A 17,019-nucleotide genomic window follows, 5' to 3' on the forward strand; every position below is an offset into this window, starting at 1 on the left:
CAGCGAGACCATCATATCTTAAACAACTGGATCCAGTACATGATTTAAGTTTCCATCTCTCCACTGGAGCTTACAGAACGTCATCCATAAGCAGTCTTTATGTAGAAACCAACGAGCCACCACCTTGCAAGCTGAGGAATCATGTTCACATGCTCGTACATTTTAAAACTCCGTTCGCTGCCCAAACACCTAAGCTACCCTATAGTGACAAAGTGTCCATCTAGAACACTGCTTAACAAAAAATCGCTCGCTATAAGGCCACTCCTCCTTCGTTTTGAGATGTGCCAATACCTTTGCGTACTAGATACAATACCTGGCATTGCTCGAAGACGAGCTCCACTTCCTCCATGGTACAATTTTCCTGCAATCTATGATATAGGTCTTGCACAGTTTTGTAAAAAACAACTCCACAACAAAATACAATAGAAGGATCCCTTGCGCTTGAAGAAAAATACTGTAGTTTTGCGGACATTTACACTTAACAATGGTTCAAAAACTGATGTTTACGTAGGAAGTGCTGTGGTGCAAGGGAATTTGAAGAAAACAGTACGACTTCCACAGTGCGCATCCATATTCAATGCCCAATTTTACGCAGTCTGTGTTGCCATAGAAAAAGTTGTAAACGAGAACCTCACAAACAGTATTATTTGCACAGACTCCCCCTGTGTACTTAAAGCCCTCTACTCTAGAAACGCCATCACTCTTATACTTGGCGATCCCGGCCGCGGCGGTCGAATTTCGATGGAGGCAAAATTCTAGAGGCTCGTGTGCTGTGCGATGTCAGTGCACGTTAAAGAACCCCAGGTGGTCGAAATTTCCGGAGCCCTTCACTACGGCGTCTCTCATAGCCTGAGTCGCTTTGGGACGTTAAACCCCCATAAACCAAACCAAACTCTTATACTTGGCGAATCATAAAAACATAGTAACAGCCACAGCTGGAGGACAAAACATTAAACTCTGCTGGGTCCCGAGTCATGTCGGAATAAAAATCAACGAGAGAGCAGATTTGGGCGCTGCTCAAGCTCGTGGCAAGGAAATTAAGAAAGTAGATATGCCCCTTATTGACTGCATGAAATCAGTGCAACGGAAATTAAGGAAAAAATGGCAGTCGGCATGGAACAGCGATATGAATAATAACCTGTACTTGGTAAAGCTGGTTTTAGGTGAATTTAAGTCATGTGTGCACCAGGAACGTATTAAGGAAGTTATCTTATGCCGTCTCCGCATAGGCCACAGGCACCTTACGCACATCTTCCTGCTAACAAAATAAGACAAACCTGTTTGCGAAGAATGCGGAGATAAACTTACGGTTAACAACATATTCTCTTTTGTTAAACTTTAAAACCTAAGAAAAGTACTTTACTCGATTTTATATTGAATGCATTCGTTTTCACCCAATGCTGCTTGTAGATGATAATGCCATTGTTAACATACTTTCTGTTTTTATCTTTTTAAAAGAAGCAGGCGTACTTGAAGAACTGTAAATTTTGAACCACTGGCTTGCTTCATTGCAATGCACACTTTCAGCCACCTTCTCATTCCTCATAAGAAGGCTGAGGTTTTTATTTGATTCGTTGGGAGCTTCAGCATGCTTTCCCAGCCAAGGGTAGCCGCTGAGGCTACCTGACATTTTTTGAGACTTTTACCATTAGCCATTTCGAAATTTCTTCTCTGTCATTACTAGGCAGTACAATCTTTTTAGGCCATCTACATCATCGATGATATTTCACGTTCCTGAACGTTATACCGAAAACTTATTCTATACCTGTAGCATGGCGCATGATCGCTTTAGCTTCGTATGTGCCTAGAAACTCAACACAACGTGACATTTTTGTGCCAACTGCGACCACATTGTCGCTGAAAGCTTCCTCACCTTAACCACCAACCTGACGCTCTTGCCACCCCTTGCTATACTTGATTTCTTTTAGAATCGATATTATAATTCTGTGTACACAGCATGATATACTGTTCTTTAACTTTCACAGATATTACTTTTAAAACGCGTTAGAGTAACGTTAGTGCTTTCTCCCCATATATTGTACACCAAGGAAGACTCAACTCAATTAATAACATGTAATTAACTTCTATTACCTAAACAATTTTCAAAATTTTGGTTTGGCCGCAGATATATTATATTTTCACCACCACCTAACATCTGGTGCACGTCGAAGAGAATTCGGGGAATCTCGTCGGGGCAGAGGACTGCGTACTGCAGTCGCCTAGGCCATGGTCTGAGCTGTTGGAGTTCTGGATGATGGGGAGCCAAGCGCATCGGGCACTTCTTAGCGCACAATGCCCGATAGAGTCACTACTTGAGGCTGGTAAGACGACGATAGCAGCCAAAGTAGCTCTTTTTGTACAATCTTGCCGACCGAATGCCGCATGTTTTTTTGTGATTTCTGCACCTTCTAATTGGCTTGTTGAGGCGACTTTAGGCGGTCGTGTCTATTGGCGTGCTCTTGCACCTTGGGCTTTTTCAATCATAGCAGCTTCTCCGCTGAATTCAACGAGGGTCTGAGTTGTAAACTGGATTGGAAGAAAGTTATGCTTTTTTGATGACAAAATGCCTCCTTTGTGCTCCTTTCTTTCGGCATTGAAAAATAACCCGCGAAATGAGAAAAAAAGCTCTCTTCACTTCGCTCGTGCGCTGCTTTATCTCAACGTTCTCAATCCTGATTTGAACGAATGAGAATTGTGTGCTGATCATGCAGAAGTTAGCGGTTGCCGCTGAAATCGATGGGCCACAGAGTCACACAACTGAAAACGATGACGGCTGTCTTGGAAAACGTGACTGCTGCTTTTCCTTCCTTGCTTTGCTTTGTCTGTGTACTGGCACCAAATATGACAGGTTCTTCTTTCTTTACACCTCAATTCCTTCGATGTGCTCGTTTATTTGGTGTTGGACTCTCAGTAGGCAGCCAGACAATGGACGGACGATGACACACGGACGAGCGAAGAAACTTGACTCTTTTAACACTTGAAAAGAACTACAGGAAAAAATGCACACAGAGAAGAAACAGGGGCTACGCGCTGAGCTACCAAAAGTTGTCACAACTGCAACACTCGAGCTCCAAGCTCGTTCTTCAAATCTTGCCGAAAGCCGGGGCCAGCCTACATCGCAGCGCGAAGCCTGACCCAGAACCGCTTAAAAATATGCAACACGCCCTTCTATAACCTATTCCGGAAGGTCTCGAAGATGGCGAGGGTGCTGAAAAAGTGAGGAGGCGTCGCAGCACGCGTTAAGCTGCATCTCCCGCCACTATCCTCGAGAGAGTTGGAATGCTCTCGAAAATCTGTCCGCGCGCGCCCCGCTTCGCCAAGGTAGCGGATGAAAGAGATCCTGGCCCCTGCACTGAGATGCGCTTACACCCGCGTGCGCCTTTGGGAATGTAAGGGAAATTTGTCGCTCTTCGGCGCACGCGGAACGCCTTGCGCTCGCTAAAGCGGCCTTACAATGGCTCTGTAAAAGCTCGGTCTGAAATGGCTCTCACTGATGTGCCGATCACTCAGGACAGCCCTTCACGCACTTTCAATGTTTCATCCTGGCAGACTCAATGGCAGAAAACTTGGCATAACCAGTGAGCCACACTGCAGAAGCATAAATTTAGTTTAAACACAGCCATTACGTCCTAAACTTCGCGCTAAATTTTCACCTGCCCGCCTTTTCCACCTGATTATTACTAAGGAACCCGTACGTGCTCCCTTCTCAGAGAACTCTTCGTTTCGGAAATCGATTTTGTGAGGGACCTGAAGGCTCTTTTCACGGGATCCTTTAGCGCACAAGAGTTGTATCGAATCTAGGGATTCAATGCTGCCAGTTTTTTCGCTTGGTTTTGGCTATTGACCAGAGAGTTACTCGCTCAAATGTCAAAGCGGCTAATGTCATGGTGACAACTGAGGAAAATTGCGCATTCGTAAAAAGACAAAATTTCACATACGATAAGTGAGATCTAGAAGAGTAGCGTCCAAAGCTGCATCTCGCATCGAGTCGACACAAGAAGTCATGCACATTTAACAAGCGTTTCAAACATAATGATAAAGCCAGAAGGCTAAAAAAGAAAGGGTCGTGCTCAACAGATCACACCCGTAATTTTCGACTATCTTAGCGGCCAACGTGGTACGTCCTATAATGCCGCACGTTTCACTTGTGTGGCGCTGGTGAACAATCTCAGCGTTAGGGTACCCGTAAGATACGTGCATTCTAAAATGAAAGCGGAGGCACCGCCACAGCTTAGTTCGCAGGGTACTGTACGCCATGTTCACAGACTATGATTCGTACCCACCCCCTTCATGCCTTTGATTTCTTCTCGGGTGGCGCTCGGCTGCTGGCCCAAAGACGCGGGTTCGATCCCGGCGGCGGCGGTCGAATTTCGATGGAGGCGAAATTCTAGTTGCCTGTGTACTGTGCGATGTCAGTGAACGTTAAAGAATTCCAGGTGGCCGAAATTTGTCGCTTTGGAATGCTAAACCCGCATAAACGAAACCGAAATCAAAGCTTTGATTTTTACATTATTTGAAACGCAAAATATTGTCTGGTTGTTTTTGCCTGGTTTGAAATCTTCTTTATTAAATTTTAAATTATTATTTGACTCCTGCTCTAGTCATTACCCACCATAAGGAAATAATTCCATTTACCTTTTTCGGTTGCATGTAGTTTTCAACTGTTGGCTTCCGAGGTTTAACGATGGCAACAGCTCTTGCTCTATACCTATTTCTGGTCCCTACGGTTTGTTACTCCAGTGTTACCTAACATATTTATGCACTGCGACACCACAGATTCGTGTGCGGCCGCTGGGCGCTGACCAACGCGCCGTTCACCGACCAAATGACCCAACACCGGCTCCGCTTCAGGCGGCGGCTGGAGGAGGCCATGCTAAGCGTGGATACCAGGCGTCACGGGCAGGGCGCCGTCGAGAAGGCTGCCAGATTATACTCAGCGTGCAGGTAACAGACAGCAGTGCGCTGTGGAGCGTCGCCATCGCTTGAGTGGTAACCACTGTGGTCTCCTAAAGAATACACACAGCGGTGGGAACTCTTCGCCAATCGTTAGGTACGCACAAGGTCCGCGATTTTCCACCAGGCTTTCAACACCTGTCAAGATCGACCACGGACATCACTTTCCATGAATACAGCAGGCTTGGTACACCGATTACAATTTAATAGTCGCACTTTTATACATTGCACCGGCAGCTGCAGACGTACGCCCATCGTCATCTTCACACACCAAACTACATTGACGACGGGAAACAAACAAAACAAACAGGGAACGACCCAGAAGAGATGCACTGGTGCGAACGAGGCCTTAAAGAGACTTTATTAGCGCAATTCGCCTTCCTTTTTGCTTAAAATTAAGAGCAGAAATTTTACGTAGAGCAACCCAAATGGGGAGATCGAAAGTGAAATATGGTTCGAAATGTGCGCAATGCTCGCATCGAGAAGGATGGTGAAGTGCTAGGCAAATTGAGGTGTAGTGACCATGGCTCGGTGAGACTCACAGTTTGTCTATATTTCGAAAGGGATAGAATGAAAACTTGTAACAAAGAAGCACATAAACTAAATAATGGCATGAGTGAAGGTAGAGAAGCTCAGGTTTTTGTCTGCACACTGACATTTCGCTTGACTCAGGAAGACTTCTTTTACTTTGACCATGACTTTGGCGTTCTTACCACGAAAAGCATGCATTGTGCAGTAGTTTAAGGGGTAGTGTATTTAGGCCGGAAAAAAATGCGTACATAGCAGTATTTCTAACAGTAGGTTGTTATGTTGCTCCGAGAAGCATAATGTGCGGTAAAATATCAATTTGGATTCAAATCAATAATTTCTGTTAACCGGGAGGGTGTGCAGCTCAATCGCAGATCCAGAGATTTGCTTCTGATCTCTTATTGGAATGCGCCATGAAATATTTAAATGCAATCAATTGTACTGGCACGGAGCAAATGCGGTGCCATGCTTATTTCCCTACCCAATGTATTCCAGTTCTGGGTTCGTTGTGCCTCACTTTTCTATCCATTCTATTTATGGTTCTATTCTCATTTCGACTGCTCAACTACGCAAAATCTGTGACATTCGTAGATCGCGGCGAGTCCTCACATCGCTCCTACCGGCATTGGGAGGTGGTTGCTTCAAACGCAGCCATTGGTGGGGATTGTGAAACTCAGGTTGCTCTTCCCGGACATTATGAAAAGGAGTACCTCCTGCAGGCATCATTTTTAAACAGCTTGTTTTTTGAAGTCTGTGTAATTTACACGTAGGTGTATATTGTGGATGTACGCCTGATGTTGCCTCAGTCATTTCCTTAGCCGCTTTCTTTTTTGCTGTGTCGTTCTTCATCAGCGTATCCGATCACTTCACTTAGTATTGAGAAAGAGACGGGGATAGGGGCAGTATGAGGGGAGTTGGTTGACAGGTGGCAAGTGGACAGAGGCAAATCGCCATAAATACCACTTCACAGGTGGAGGCTTCACAGAGACGCCGCTGCCTGTAGGGCAGCTTTCGTCTCCATGGCCCTCCTAACGTTATCGCATAAAAAACACCAGATAATGAACGTTTAAGAAGATATCAAAAGCATAAAAAAAAGATCAGTAAGTAGAAAGAGCTAAGAGAGGCAATTGCGTAAAATATGAAGAAAAGACAGCAGTGTTTTAAATAGCCATCATCGTCATCAGCACCAACCTGACTATGCCCACTGCAGGAAAGCCTCTCCTATACCTCTACAAGTACTTTGTCCAGAGCAAGCCTCGATCACCTTATCGTCGCGAATTAAGAAAATAAGAGCGTTCTCCAGAAGACGAAAAATAAATTTAAAAGGACTTTCGCACCAATAGAAAAGGAGACAAATGCCCTCAGGTAATCAGACAATATAGAAAAGCAGTGCAAAATGCTTGAGGGTTTCTGCCGCAGCCAAATACTATATTGAGGAAGTGGTGCCGAGATCATGTAGATTCTAGACGTAACGAAAGAGAAGGTAACAAAATCTCCACAAGTATAGTTAAATTTTGCAAACGAAGTAAGGCAAGCGTATACGCAATGAAGCAGGGTGCGGAGAAATCATGCTAGTAAAAGCTTGGTTCCTTCGATACGAAGATCTCAATTCTTTTAAGCGTTCCATATGCCTCAATCAATGCTACCATCAAACTAATCAATAATAAATCATTGTTAAAAATTTGAATTTTAAATGATTTGTTAGCTGACTGACATACAAGGCATAGTAAAGAAATCACTAATATAATCAAAACAAAACTGAACTACAATCAATAAAGGCAATAAGCTTACTTCTTCGGAAGAGTCCATGGCAGTAAACCACGTAGTATTCTATAATGCTTGCCGCAACAAGTTCATACAGAACCTGCCGAGAACTAGGCGTATTCAATACCTTGAAGTCTGCATCATCAAGGTGCAAGGCAAAATAAACTATGTAAATTTTCAAGTTTCACTAACCTCAGCCAGAGCTCTTGAGGGGGAATTAGCCAATATTTCACAGCGCTCTGCCCTATGTCAGCATCACGTTTAAAACATCGTCGAGTTAACAACAACGCGATTAGAGGAGGCCGTTTTAGCGTAGGGCATGATGGCATCCGTGGCCAAAAGCTTCGTTTGTAACAGTAAATCCTGTGGCCACAACAATCAAAGAGAAACCGCACACCCACAGCGTTGAGCAGTCGCTCTGCATTGTTTCTAACATCGTCGAGTTAAAAACAAGGTGAATAGAAGAGGCCGTTTTCGCGTAGGGCATGATGTAATCCGTGGCAAAAATCTTCGTTCGTAAGAGTAAATCCCGTGGCCACAACAATCAAAAAGAAACCGCACGCCCACAGTGTTGAGCAGTCGCTCTGCATTGTCTCTAACGTCGTCGAGTTAAAAACAAGGTGAATAGAAGAGGCCGTTTTCGCGTAGGGCATGATGTAATCCGTGGCAAAAATCTTCGTTTGTAAGAGTAAATCCCGTGGCCACGACAATCAAAGAGAAATCGCACACCCACAGCGTTGAGCAGTCGCTCTGCACTGTGGCACCTGCTCCCGCACCCCCTCATGAACATGGCAGGAAATAACGGCGTTCCTGTGACATTCCTGGACTCGAAAAAGTTGGCGCGTATGCCACCGAGTAAATAACGCAAAGAGATTGCGTACATGCACAATAAAGCACGCCGCGCAAGATGCTGCCTTTAAAATCAGTTACATCTAATCATCACCATCAGATAAAATTATAAAAGATAATTATAAGACTACAAGCCGATAAAGTTATTCAAGGTAAAGTATATAAGGTTGAAACAGTGTAGTTATTCCGAAATTAAGGCGACTTAGCTGAAAAGCTTGGTCCCCTTGCGCAAGCCTGGGCAAGTGCATATATGTGTGTTTTTCCCCAGTGGCTGTTGCTCCTTCTTTTCATGCTTAATTGACCTTTGAGGAACAAAGTGTTCAGCAATAAACCTTTATTTACGCTGTTGTTTTCAGATAACTACTCAACTGCTAACTTTTCTTACAGCGATAGCATTTATGTTGCAACCCTTGCTGTAAGAGAGTCCATTTGTCCGGTGATTGCTGTGCCTCAACTGCAGTTGCTAGCAAATCAGCCAGAATGAATTATACGCGACTTTTGAGCGACCAGGGGTGTCACATATACGACCAAGAAAAATCGGCAACTCAGCCATAGGAAATTATATTCGCCAATAAGGATAATTGTGTGCCGAAATAGGCACGAAAAAGCAAATACAGAAAAGTCTTACTCCTACATTCAGGGATTCCGTAGAAAAGCACTGCAGTTTACTTTAACCACCGGGGGTCCTCTAACAGGCACACACATTGCGCACCTCACGAGCATTTTGCATTTCCTCTCCGTCAAAATGCGACGGGCAAGGCAGGAATTTGATCTCGTGACTCCGGTCCACTGAACAAATGAGAGAAAAAAAAAGATTTTCATCACGATGATTCATTGTAGAGGTTTTTTTCGCGACTCTTTGGTATAGACATTTAGCTTTGTCAACAGCGCTGATCCAGCACGGCAAGGCACAGCAGAAAGGGCCCTGGCTGGCACTGTGTCTCCTTCGTGCGCATTGTTGCGGTCACGTATTCAGTGCATTTGGAAAACACTTTTCAGTCGTACATGCCTTTTTGAAAAATGTGGTAAGCAGTAAAGGGGGGAAATATAAGTCTTCTTAGATAACTTTTAAATATCTTTCAAGTAGCTTTTTACGTAACTGCAGCACAGAGAGTTATTTACCGATTCCAAAGAGATTTCCTTCCCGAACAGCCCTTGTTTACTGAAGCGTATTGCCTCGAATGTTTGACTGTTGTAGGATCAGAAAAAATGAGTATGAAAAAAAAGCAGGCCGATAACTACGCTTTTCGGTAACGAAAATTTTGGCCGCTGCTGCTGCGGTATTTCAATGTAGGTGACCGAAGACAGAACACGGAGTGTATAACAGACGCGGACATGGTTTAGGCTTCGGCAGCACGCCGAGCGATCCGCCACCGCCGAGCCTCTCCCTAACAGAATTCTCACTGGAAATATTTGCAACTGATATTACAGAATTATTCACGCGACAATGACGCAAGTAAAGATGTCAAATAAGGCAAGAGCCATCCATTGGGTATTACGGTGATAACGCCACACGATGGGAAGCTATTGCAGTTGCTGGGAATTCAGTGGGTTCTGTAGCACAATTGAGTGCATTAGTCGCCGTCTCCCCTTATCTCCTCCATATCTTTCAGTGCTGGAGTTTATCTTTAAATGCGCGCGTGGTTACTCACGTAACACAACGTATGGCGCACTATTCTCCGTCAGGCTACAACATTTAATGAACGTTTAAGTAAAAAGGTCGGAAATAGAAAAGACATGATTCACCACGTGCTAATTAAAACAGCGTGGCGATAAAACCGCATACAGGCAACTCAGACTCACTTTTTAAATACCATGGCGTCAGCTTTGAATGGTTTCCCGTATATGGTAGTGGTGAGCGGTTACTATGTGAAGTTTCTAATTAAATTTTGTGTTTCCGCATTTTATATGACAGTCACCATCTCAGACAACGGCATTCCGCTAATCAAAAGACATACTACTATACGAACAATGAGAGATATTCTAAAATGTAATGATAGCGACATATCTGTAACGTTTTCTAGTTATCATTTGCGTAAGACATTCAAAATACACCACATGATAATCCTCAGTTTGAGCGTTAAACGGATGTTTTCGATGTAATTTTATAACTTATTACATTAGCATAGCTAAGGACTGGGGTGGTGTAGGTTGGTCTTAATAACCAGTAAACTGCCTCAGTGTAGAGCAAACTTGTCATCCTTTTTTGATGTAATACGGCCACGCTTCGCGTTGACCGGTTCCCAGCGGCGCGAAACAAGCATCTCTCTCGTTTTCACGAGCCTCAGCAGCTGCAGCGGCGCGTTTCGTCTCCATTCACACGTCGTGTCTCCACTGTTCTTTTCAGAAAGCATTACAACATGGCACGACCGTAAAACAACGCGGTTTGGCAAAACCCAACGCAGGAAGTGGCCCAAAGAAGCAGACAATCAGCGTGTTCTATCCGTGCCACGAACGGTGCGGAAGCTCTGCTCATATTGCCAGCTATTACTATTTTATGCGTTAGTGTTAGAAGGCTTATGCGGGATGGAATTTCGGTTTGGGTGGAATATATATGAGCGTCCCCTTTGAAACAGGGTGGTGGCGGTTACCATCATCCTCAGTTTCTTTAATAACTTTAACAGTTTTTTCAATTAGTCGAAAACTTCCCGTTTTCCTTAAATACATTTTCAGTCCTATACAATCCTTACCTTATGTCGTCTCTGCTTTTGAGCTACCAACGTTCCAGTCTCTTTTTGCTTACACCACACATTTAGAACCACCATCGCCATCCCACGGGAATGCAGCGAGTCAAACAGAACGGCGAGAGGATGGAATCACCGCAGGAGGACACCATAGAACCTAAAATGACACTAGTGTTAGCGAACTCAGTTGGACAAGACGAAGCGCTCACGAAATCTGAGGCCGTCTGCTAGCCCATGCAGTACGCATCAAGCGCGTTTATCACTAATGATCTATTTATTTTTTTTGGTGAGGGGGGGAGGAGGCGAAGAGTGGGGGGGGGGGGGGTTGTGGCGGGATGGGCAGTTCGGGAAGGGGCGGCGGTTGCGGCAGGGTGAGAATGTAATTGGCCCTGCGTATTTAGTGCCCCCACTTCAAACCACATGACGTGAGGGGACTCTGAACTATCAAACATCGAGTATGGGCACCGCCGCCATTCACCGAAAGCAACGTTAAACGTGTTTCCTCATATCTTTGAAATAGCTGGCGGCTGGTCGCAATGTATTTGTTATGGTGTATATGTGCACTGCTGACTTACATATCCACAATTGTAGAGAGCGTGTTTTGTTCGAAACGAGGACATTGAATATCTGTTGGGTCTTATTCATGTGGCAATGCATCTTAGGCTACAGTACACTAGCAGTTTGCTGTACACGCTTGTGGCATAAGTACATGAGAACCAAATTTCGGCACCGTCTAGAACTAGCTACATTATAAAGGTGAAACGCTTATTTTGTTTGTCTTCTATATCAGGTACCAAATATTCGATGACAGCTGCGAGCTCAAGGCCCTGGTTTCTCTCCTTGCTGAATTGAAGATCACGTGGCCCTTTTCGAAAGAACAGTCAACCACGCTGGGCAACGTGTCGGCCATCACAGCTCTCACCAAGTTGCGGATGCGGCACGGCATTGACCTGCTCTACGCTGGCGGTGTTTCCGCTGCCAGCGTAAAGCTTGGGCGCCAACTTGTGCTGCGCGTAGGCTCTTTGCTACCGCCTCCTCAGCCTGTGCTAAATGGCCCGCAACTGAGCAGTGGCGTTGCAAACCTGGCACGGATGATGGGCTCGGCTTCTGTGAACTACGCATTTCTGGCGCAAATGGTCCGGTCGCAAGAGGAGAAGTTGGCCACTTTCATGAATCATACTAAGCTTGAACGCGACGAAGACACCTTGCTAACCTTTGATAAAGCCAACTACATCTTCTCCGGCTATAACTGGACGCTGTTTAAAGAAGTGGTAACTGCCGAGCTTGGCTACGGACTAGCAGCTAAGGACTACATCTCCGTCAGCAGCCGCACTTTTAAGGCCGTAACTGGCGCCCTTGAAGATGGTGTGGCCATGCACGCATTTCTGGGTTGGCGCCTGGTTCGTGAGCTTGCACCCATGGCCTGCAGCCAGGCTGGGCTTGCTCTGGCACAAGCTGCTGGTGGCGACGTGGATCTGCTGTCTGACTCGCTAACCACCAGTGCTATGAACCGGCTTCAAGAACACATGCCCATGGCAGTCGCTGCACCTTACATCCACCAACAACAGCCGGGACACTCACGGGAAGACCTCCAGCGGAATGTCGGCCACCTAGTACAGAGTCTCAGGGAAGGCCTCAGCAGCAGCTCCTATCTTACTGCGAGCTTTCGAAAGACAACGGCTAGGCTGATGAGGAAACTCAAGTCACACGTCCTCTATCCTGACTTCACGCACCTTGACGTTCAAGTCGACCGGCTGTACAGGTGAGAGCGACTCATGCGTTTTGAAAATGCTCCGAAGTATTGTGAGTGCACTGCCATGGGGTCTTTGTTGTAACCATTTTCCTTGCGCTTTTTAGTGTTAGTAATGAAATTGTTCTGAACAACATTTAAGTCGCAGCAGGTATACTCGCGCGCAGTGAGATTAGCTGCCCGCCGTAAGTGACCACACTGCTATCGCACTCGACTGCAAATGACAGCGCCGTGATGCACTTACACATATTGCGGCAAACTACTGAGTGACTGTGCTCTTACGCATGGGGCAGAATCGGACTGGTATTGGTTCATGATGTGGGCTGGTACCATATGGTGCGTGTGGCATGTTACGTGGATCACGGTAGTAGTACAGATGGCATACAGTTTTAGATATATCTTAGTCTACATACGATTAAACCCGCCGCGGTGGCTCAGTGGTTAGGGCGCTCGACTACTCATCCGGAGTCCCCGGGTTCGAACCCGACTGCGGCGGCTGCGTTTTTATGGAGGAAAAACGCTAAGGCGCCCGTGTGCTGTGCGATGTCACTGCACCTTAAAGATCCCCAGGTGGTCGAAAATATTCCGGAGCCCTCCACTACGGCACCTATCTCTTCCTTTCTTCTTTCACTCCCTCCTTTATCCCTTCCCTTACGGCGCGGTTCAGGTGTCCAAAGATATATGAGACAGATACTTCGCCATTTCCTTTCCTCCAAAAAACCAATTATTATTATTATTATTATTACATACGATTCTTACATTCACAAACAGTGTTGGCAGCCTTTGAGATGAAACAGCCTAACTGAGGTGGCAGCTCCCTCCCGTTTAAATTGTTGTAAAAACCGCGAAAAAGGAAACACAAAAGAATTTATTGCATACAATTGATTTCAGAACCCACGGTGGCAGTATCACAGTACGGGCTTCAAAAAGCGATAGTTACAATATTCAGCGTGAATACTGATCTGTTACTTTCTCTGTTTCTTTCGTTTTTTCGTCCCTTCTTTCTTCCTTTCTTTCCTTCCTTGTATCGTTCTTAACTACTTTTTCTTCTTTATTGCTTTGACAAGTAAATAAAATCAAATACATTAATTTAAGACATCCTTGTGGGAAAAAAGCAAAAATATCACCGGCGATAATAACATCGTATACGTTGCTCAGTGTACAGTCCTTTAGATCGCGGTTCTCTACACATCCTTTATAGGTCATTACTCTTAACTTTGTAGAAAAGCAGCACATTTCGTTGTAATTATATCTGAAAACAAGAGCTGTTTTCTCGCTTCTCACAATCCTTCGCGAAAAAACAAATCGGGTCTCATTAAACGACGCAAATTAAAACAATGGGAGGCGGTCCAAAGAAAATGCCCTGTACTTTACAAAAACAAGAAGCAGTACGTTTAAGCGTTAAAGCCCAATTAAATGGGCCAGCGGCGCTGTGCTTACAACATATCAAAACGGTGTAATGAAAGGCAGCGAAGGGGAACCAAGATTTTTGTTTCTGCTTCCATGTACTACAGGGGACAGAAATCATCCGGACGCGTGGCTGCAGATCTTGATGTATAGCGTTACGTGTGCCAAAGATTGCCTTGTTTTGTAGCACCTCAAAGAGAACTCAAATCAAACATTCACCCCCACTCCCCTCCCCAACTGTGGTCTGAACTACCGACAGATAACGAAGCTCTGCGCTTTGGTCGGCGCTAGAACATCCTCGGGACTTGTCTCCAATGGTAGTTGTTTTACTGGTTCCAAGTGCTTATAGCTGTGTACACAGAGCCGATGGTTACCGGTCCTCAAAGTGTTCTCATGATGAAGAAGCAGTGTGCATGAAGCGCATAGTGTTCCTTTAAGCACGCGCGCTGTTTTCGGAATCGCTTATTGGCCGCTGAGACAGTACCGTTCAGTTGGGAATAGCCAATATATGCAGTTCTGGGAAATGCGGAAGCCTACTGCATGGTCAAAAGTAATAACGCTGGAGCTTCCTCTATCCAAACATATTCCAGGCTCAATCTTTGCTGTTAATTAGGCACTGCAAGAAGCTAAAGATACGTTCAGCTAAAGCGTTCAGCAAAAGAAGCTGAACGCAGTCAGTGCTTGCTGACTTGTAATGACACTTAGGCATGTGAAATGAGCCGCTTTCTCAAGGAAATCGCGCAGTTCCGAAGTGCATTAAAAGATTACGTGACCTAAAAGCAGGATATTTGACAAGGTCCGTGTTCGCCTGCCGTTGAAGACGTGGCCCCACACTTTCGACGTCGTAGTGCTCCCAAGGACTCATTTTCTTATGGGGCGTTCCTATGAACATATAAAGTTATAAATCTTTCATTTTCATTAGGCGGTTGATGAAACTCACTGAAAATATAAAAAAATGAGCTGAATATAAGTAAAAGACTTAGTAGCGTGAAAAAAAAAAACTTTCTGGAACTCTGTCCTAGGAAGGCATATACTAACAGAGCCAGCAACCACTGCAGTGGAAGCAGTTTCAGTGCCTTTTGTCTTGTTCAAAATACATGCGTTGAATAAGCCTCCTATTATCCTTTGCTTGGGTGGGTTTCTACAAAGCTACCATAACTAAGAAATGTCTTAAATCTTGTCGAGTGCCAACTATTGTTGCCTTACTCACCGTACCTTTTTGTTTAAATCATTTCCTTAATTATTTCGCTATATCTGCATGAGACGAACATTTTAGTCTCTGATTATTTTCAGCTCGTCCAACTTTTTCTGAAGTGCGCAATATGTTCGCGCAATGCCCTCACTCTTGCCATTCTGCCGGCACTGTCCAGGCACATACCGGACTTCGAGGGTGACTGCCTCAACATGACGATGGTCCTACTTAGAGAGAGCAGCTCGATTCTCTACAAGAACCTGGGGAGGGCGGTCGCGCTATACGGCGAAGGCTGGCACCTGCCGCAAATCGCTACCGAGCCTTCGTTCGCGCCCGAGGCCGACGCACTGTTCGTGCCAATGGGCGCCGCCACGGTACCTCTGTATGTGACCGGTGCACCGGCACTGTGGAAGCTGGGCGCCTTGGGCTCCGTGCTCGGCCGCCAGGTGGTTGGCAGGGTTCTAGACCTGGCCAGCGCGTGGCACCAGTTCACACCACCCAAGGCAAGCTGCTTCTCCAACGAGAGCCTGGTGCAAGCATACGCATTACATCGAGCTCACTACGCGTTCTACATTGCGATCAGCCATGGAGGCAAGGCCCTGGAGAAGCAACGCCTGAGAGGCCTCGAGCGCTTCAGCGACGACCAGCTACTGTTTGTGGCCAGCTGCTTCACTCTTTGCAGCTCCGATAAGGAGGCCGCCACAGGAGAAGCCGTGTGCAATGGAGCGGCACGCAACAGCCGCAATTTCGCGGTGGCGTTTAAGTGCCCAGCGAACTCGCCGATGAACCCTAAAAACAAGTGTGGCCTCTAACTTATCGGCGTAAAAACCAATTTTCTTCCGGCGCGTACACAGTCCAAGCACTGAACCCTCGCCAGTATTACAAATATTTGACGCATTATTAGCTTCAGTCTTGGATAAAGGTTTGCTCTGGAGAGTGAAAACTCTCCGGTGTTACACCAGCATATCCTTGCTTCCCAATTATTGACGCGTGATCATTCGCATTGTCTTATTCTCATGTGGGATATGAGTTATAAGCTTCTTTCTCTAGGAAGCATTTTTATATAGAGATGTTTTTTAACGCATAGGGCTACCCGTGTAGCGGGAAAACCACAGTGCATTGGCGTATCGAGAGAATCGGGATTTGTCGAAAGGGTTGTGATGTCGCAATCATATAGCCTCTCTAGCTCTCTAGTGTAATATAAACAGCCGACGACGATCACACGGTACAACAGTGACGACATCACAACACAATTTCTCACTGGTCTACAGGGTCGCGACTTCAATCGACCACCATTACGCAGTTCCTCTGAAGAAAAAAAAATCTCTTGTGTTTGATAAGAAAAATTGCCGAGCTCGGTCTCTAACAGCTTCGCTTAGAGTTGTGCGCCCATCGCGCTACTCTTCGTCAAATGAGGAAAGCTTATTCGACCTGGTGAAGGGAAAGCATTGTGCGTTATATAGTAAATTAGAAAAAAAAATAATTAACAGTGTTTGTATCTGCGAAGTGATGCAAAGAGGCCCCCAGGCAGCTTAACGGACCCACTAACGCTATCACGTTATACCATTAAGACGGAGGATAAGTGTCTCCCGAGTTTTCATTTCCTGCTCTCAATTTGTTTCGCGAACGTTGCAGAAAAGAGCTACCAGGGCAAGCAAGGGTACATTAGAGAGGGCATCAGTCCTGGGGTAGCGATTATTCGCTTTTGTTTCATTTCAAGCCAATCTAGGCAAGAAAAAGTGGTAAAACAGAAGTCACCATCTTCATCATCATCAGCCTTGTTACACCCACTGCAGGGCAAAGGCCTCTCCCATGTCTCTCCAATTAACCCTGTCTTTTGCCAGAGTCATCCATCCTTTGCCTGAAAAATTCTTGATCTCATCTGCCCACCT

General features: G+C 45.5%; 1 protein-coding gene across 1 annotated transcript; it reads left to right on the forward strand.

The window, feature by feature from the left end:
• Positions 1–3,196: 3,196 nt before the first annotated feature.
• LOC144098034 (endothelin-converting enzyme-like 1) lies at positions 3,197–15,966 on the forward strand. The gene is made up of 4 exons (XM_077630600.1): positions 3,197–3,216; positions 4,777–4,944; positions 11,569–12,540; positions 15,306–15,966. The coding sequence occupies exons 1-4, from the start codon at positions 3,197–3,199 to the stop codon at positions 15,937–15,939; spliced, it is 1,794 nt and encodes a 597-aa protein (XP_077486726.1). The 3' UTR covers positions 15,940–15,966.
• Positions 15,967–17,019: the final 1,053 nt, after the last annotated feature.

This window comes from Amblyomma americanum, chromosome 7 (genome assembly GCF_052857255.1).
Source record: "Amblyomma americanum isolate KBUSLIRL-KWMA chromosome 7, ASM5285725v1, whole genome shotgun sequence".
NCBI classification, from domain to species: domain Eukaryota; kingdom Metazoa; phylum Arthropoda; class Arachnida; order Ixodida; family Ixodidae; genus Amblyomma; species Amblyomma americanum.

Excerpts from the sequence above, each read along its gene's own strand:
- LOC144098034 (XM_077630600.1), top strand. The coding sequence starts at position 3,197 with ATGGCGAGGGTGCTGAAAAA. Across the intron at positions 4,945-11,568 it reads AGATTATACTCAGCGTGCAG|GTACCAAATATTCGATGACA; the intron begins GTAACAGACAGC and ends CTTCTATATCAG. Across the intron at positions 12,541-15,305 it reads CAAGTCGACCGGCTGTACAG|GCACATACCGGACTTCGAGG; the intron begins GTGAGAGCGACT and ends GGCACTGTCCAG.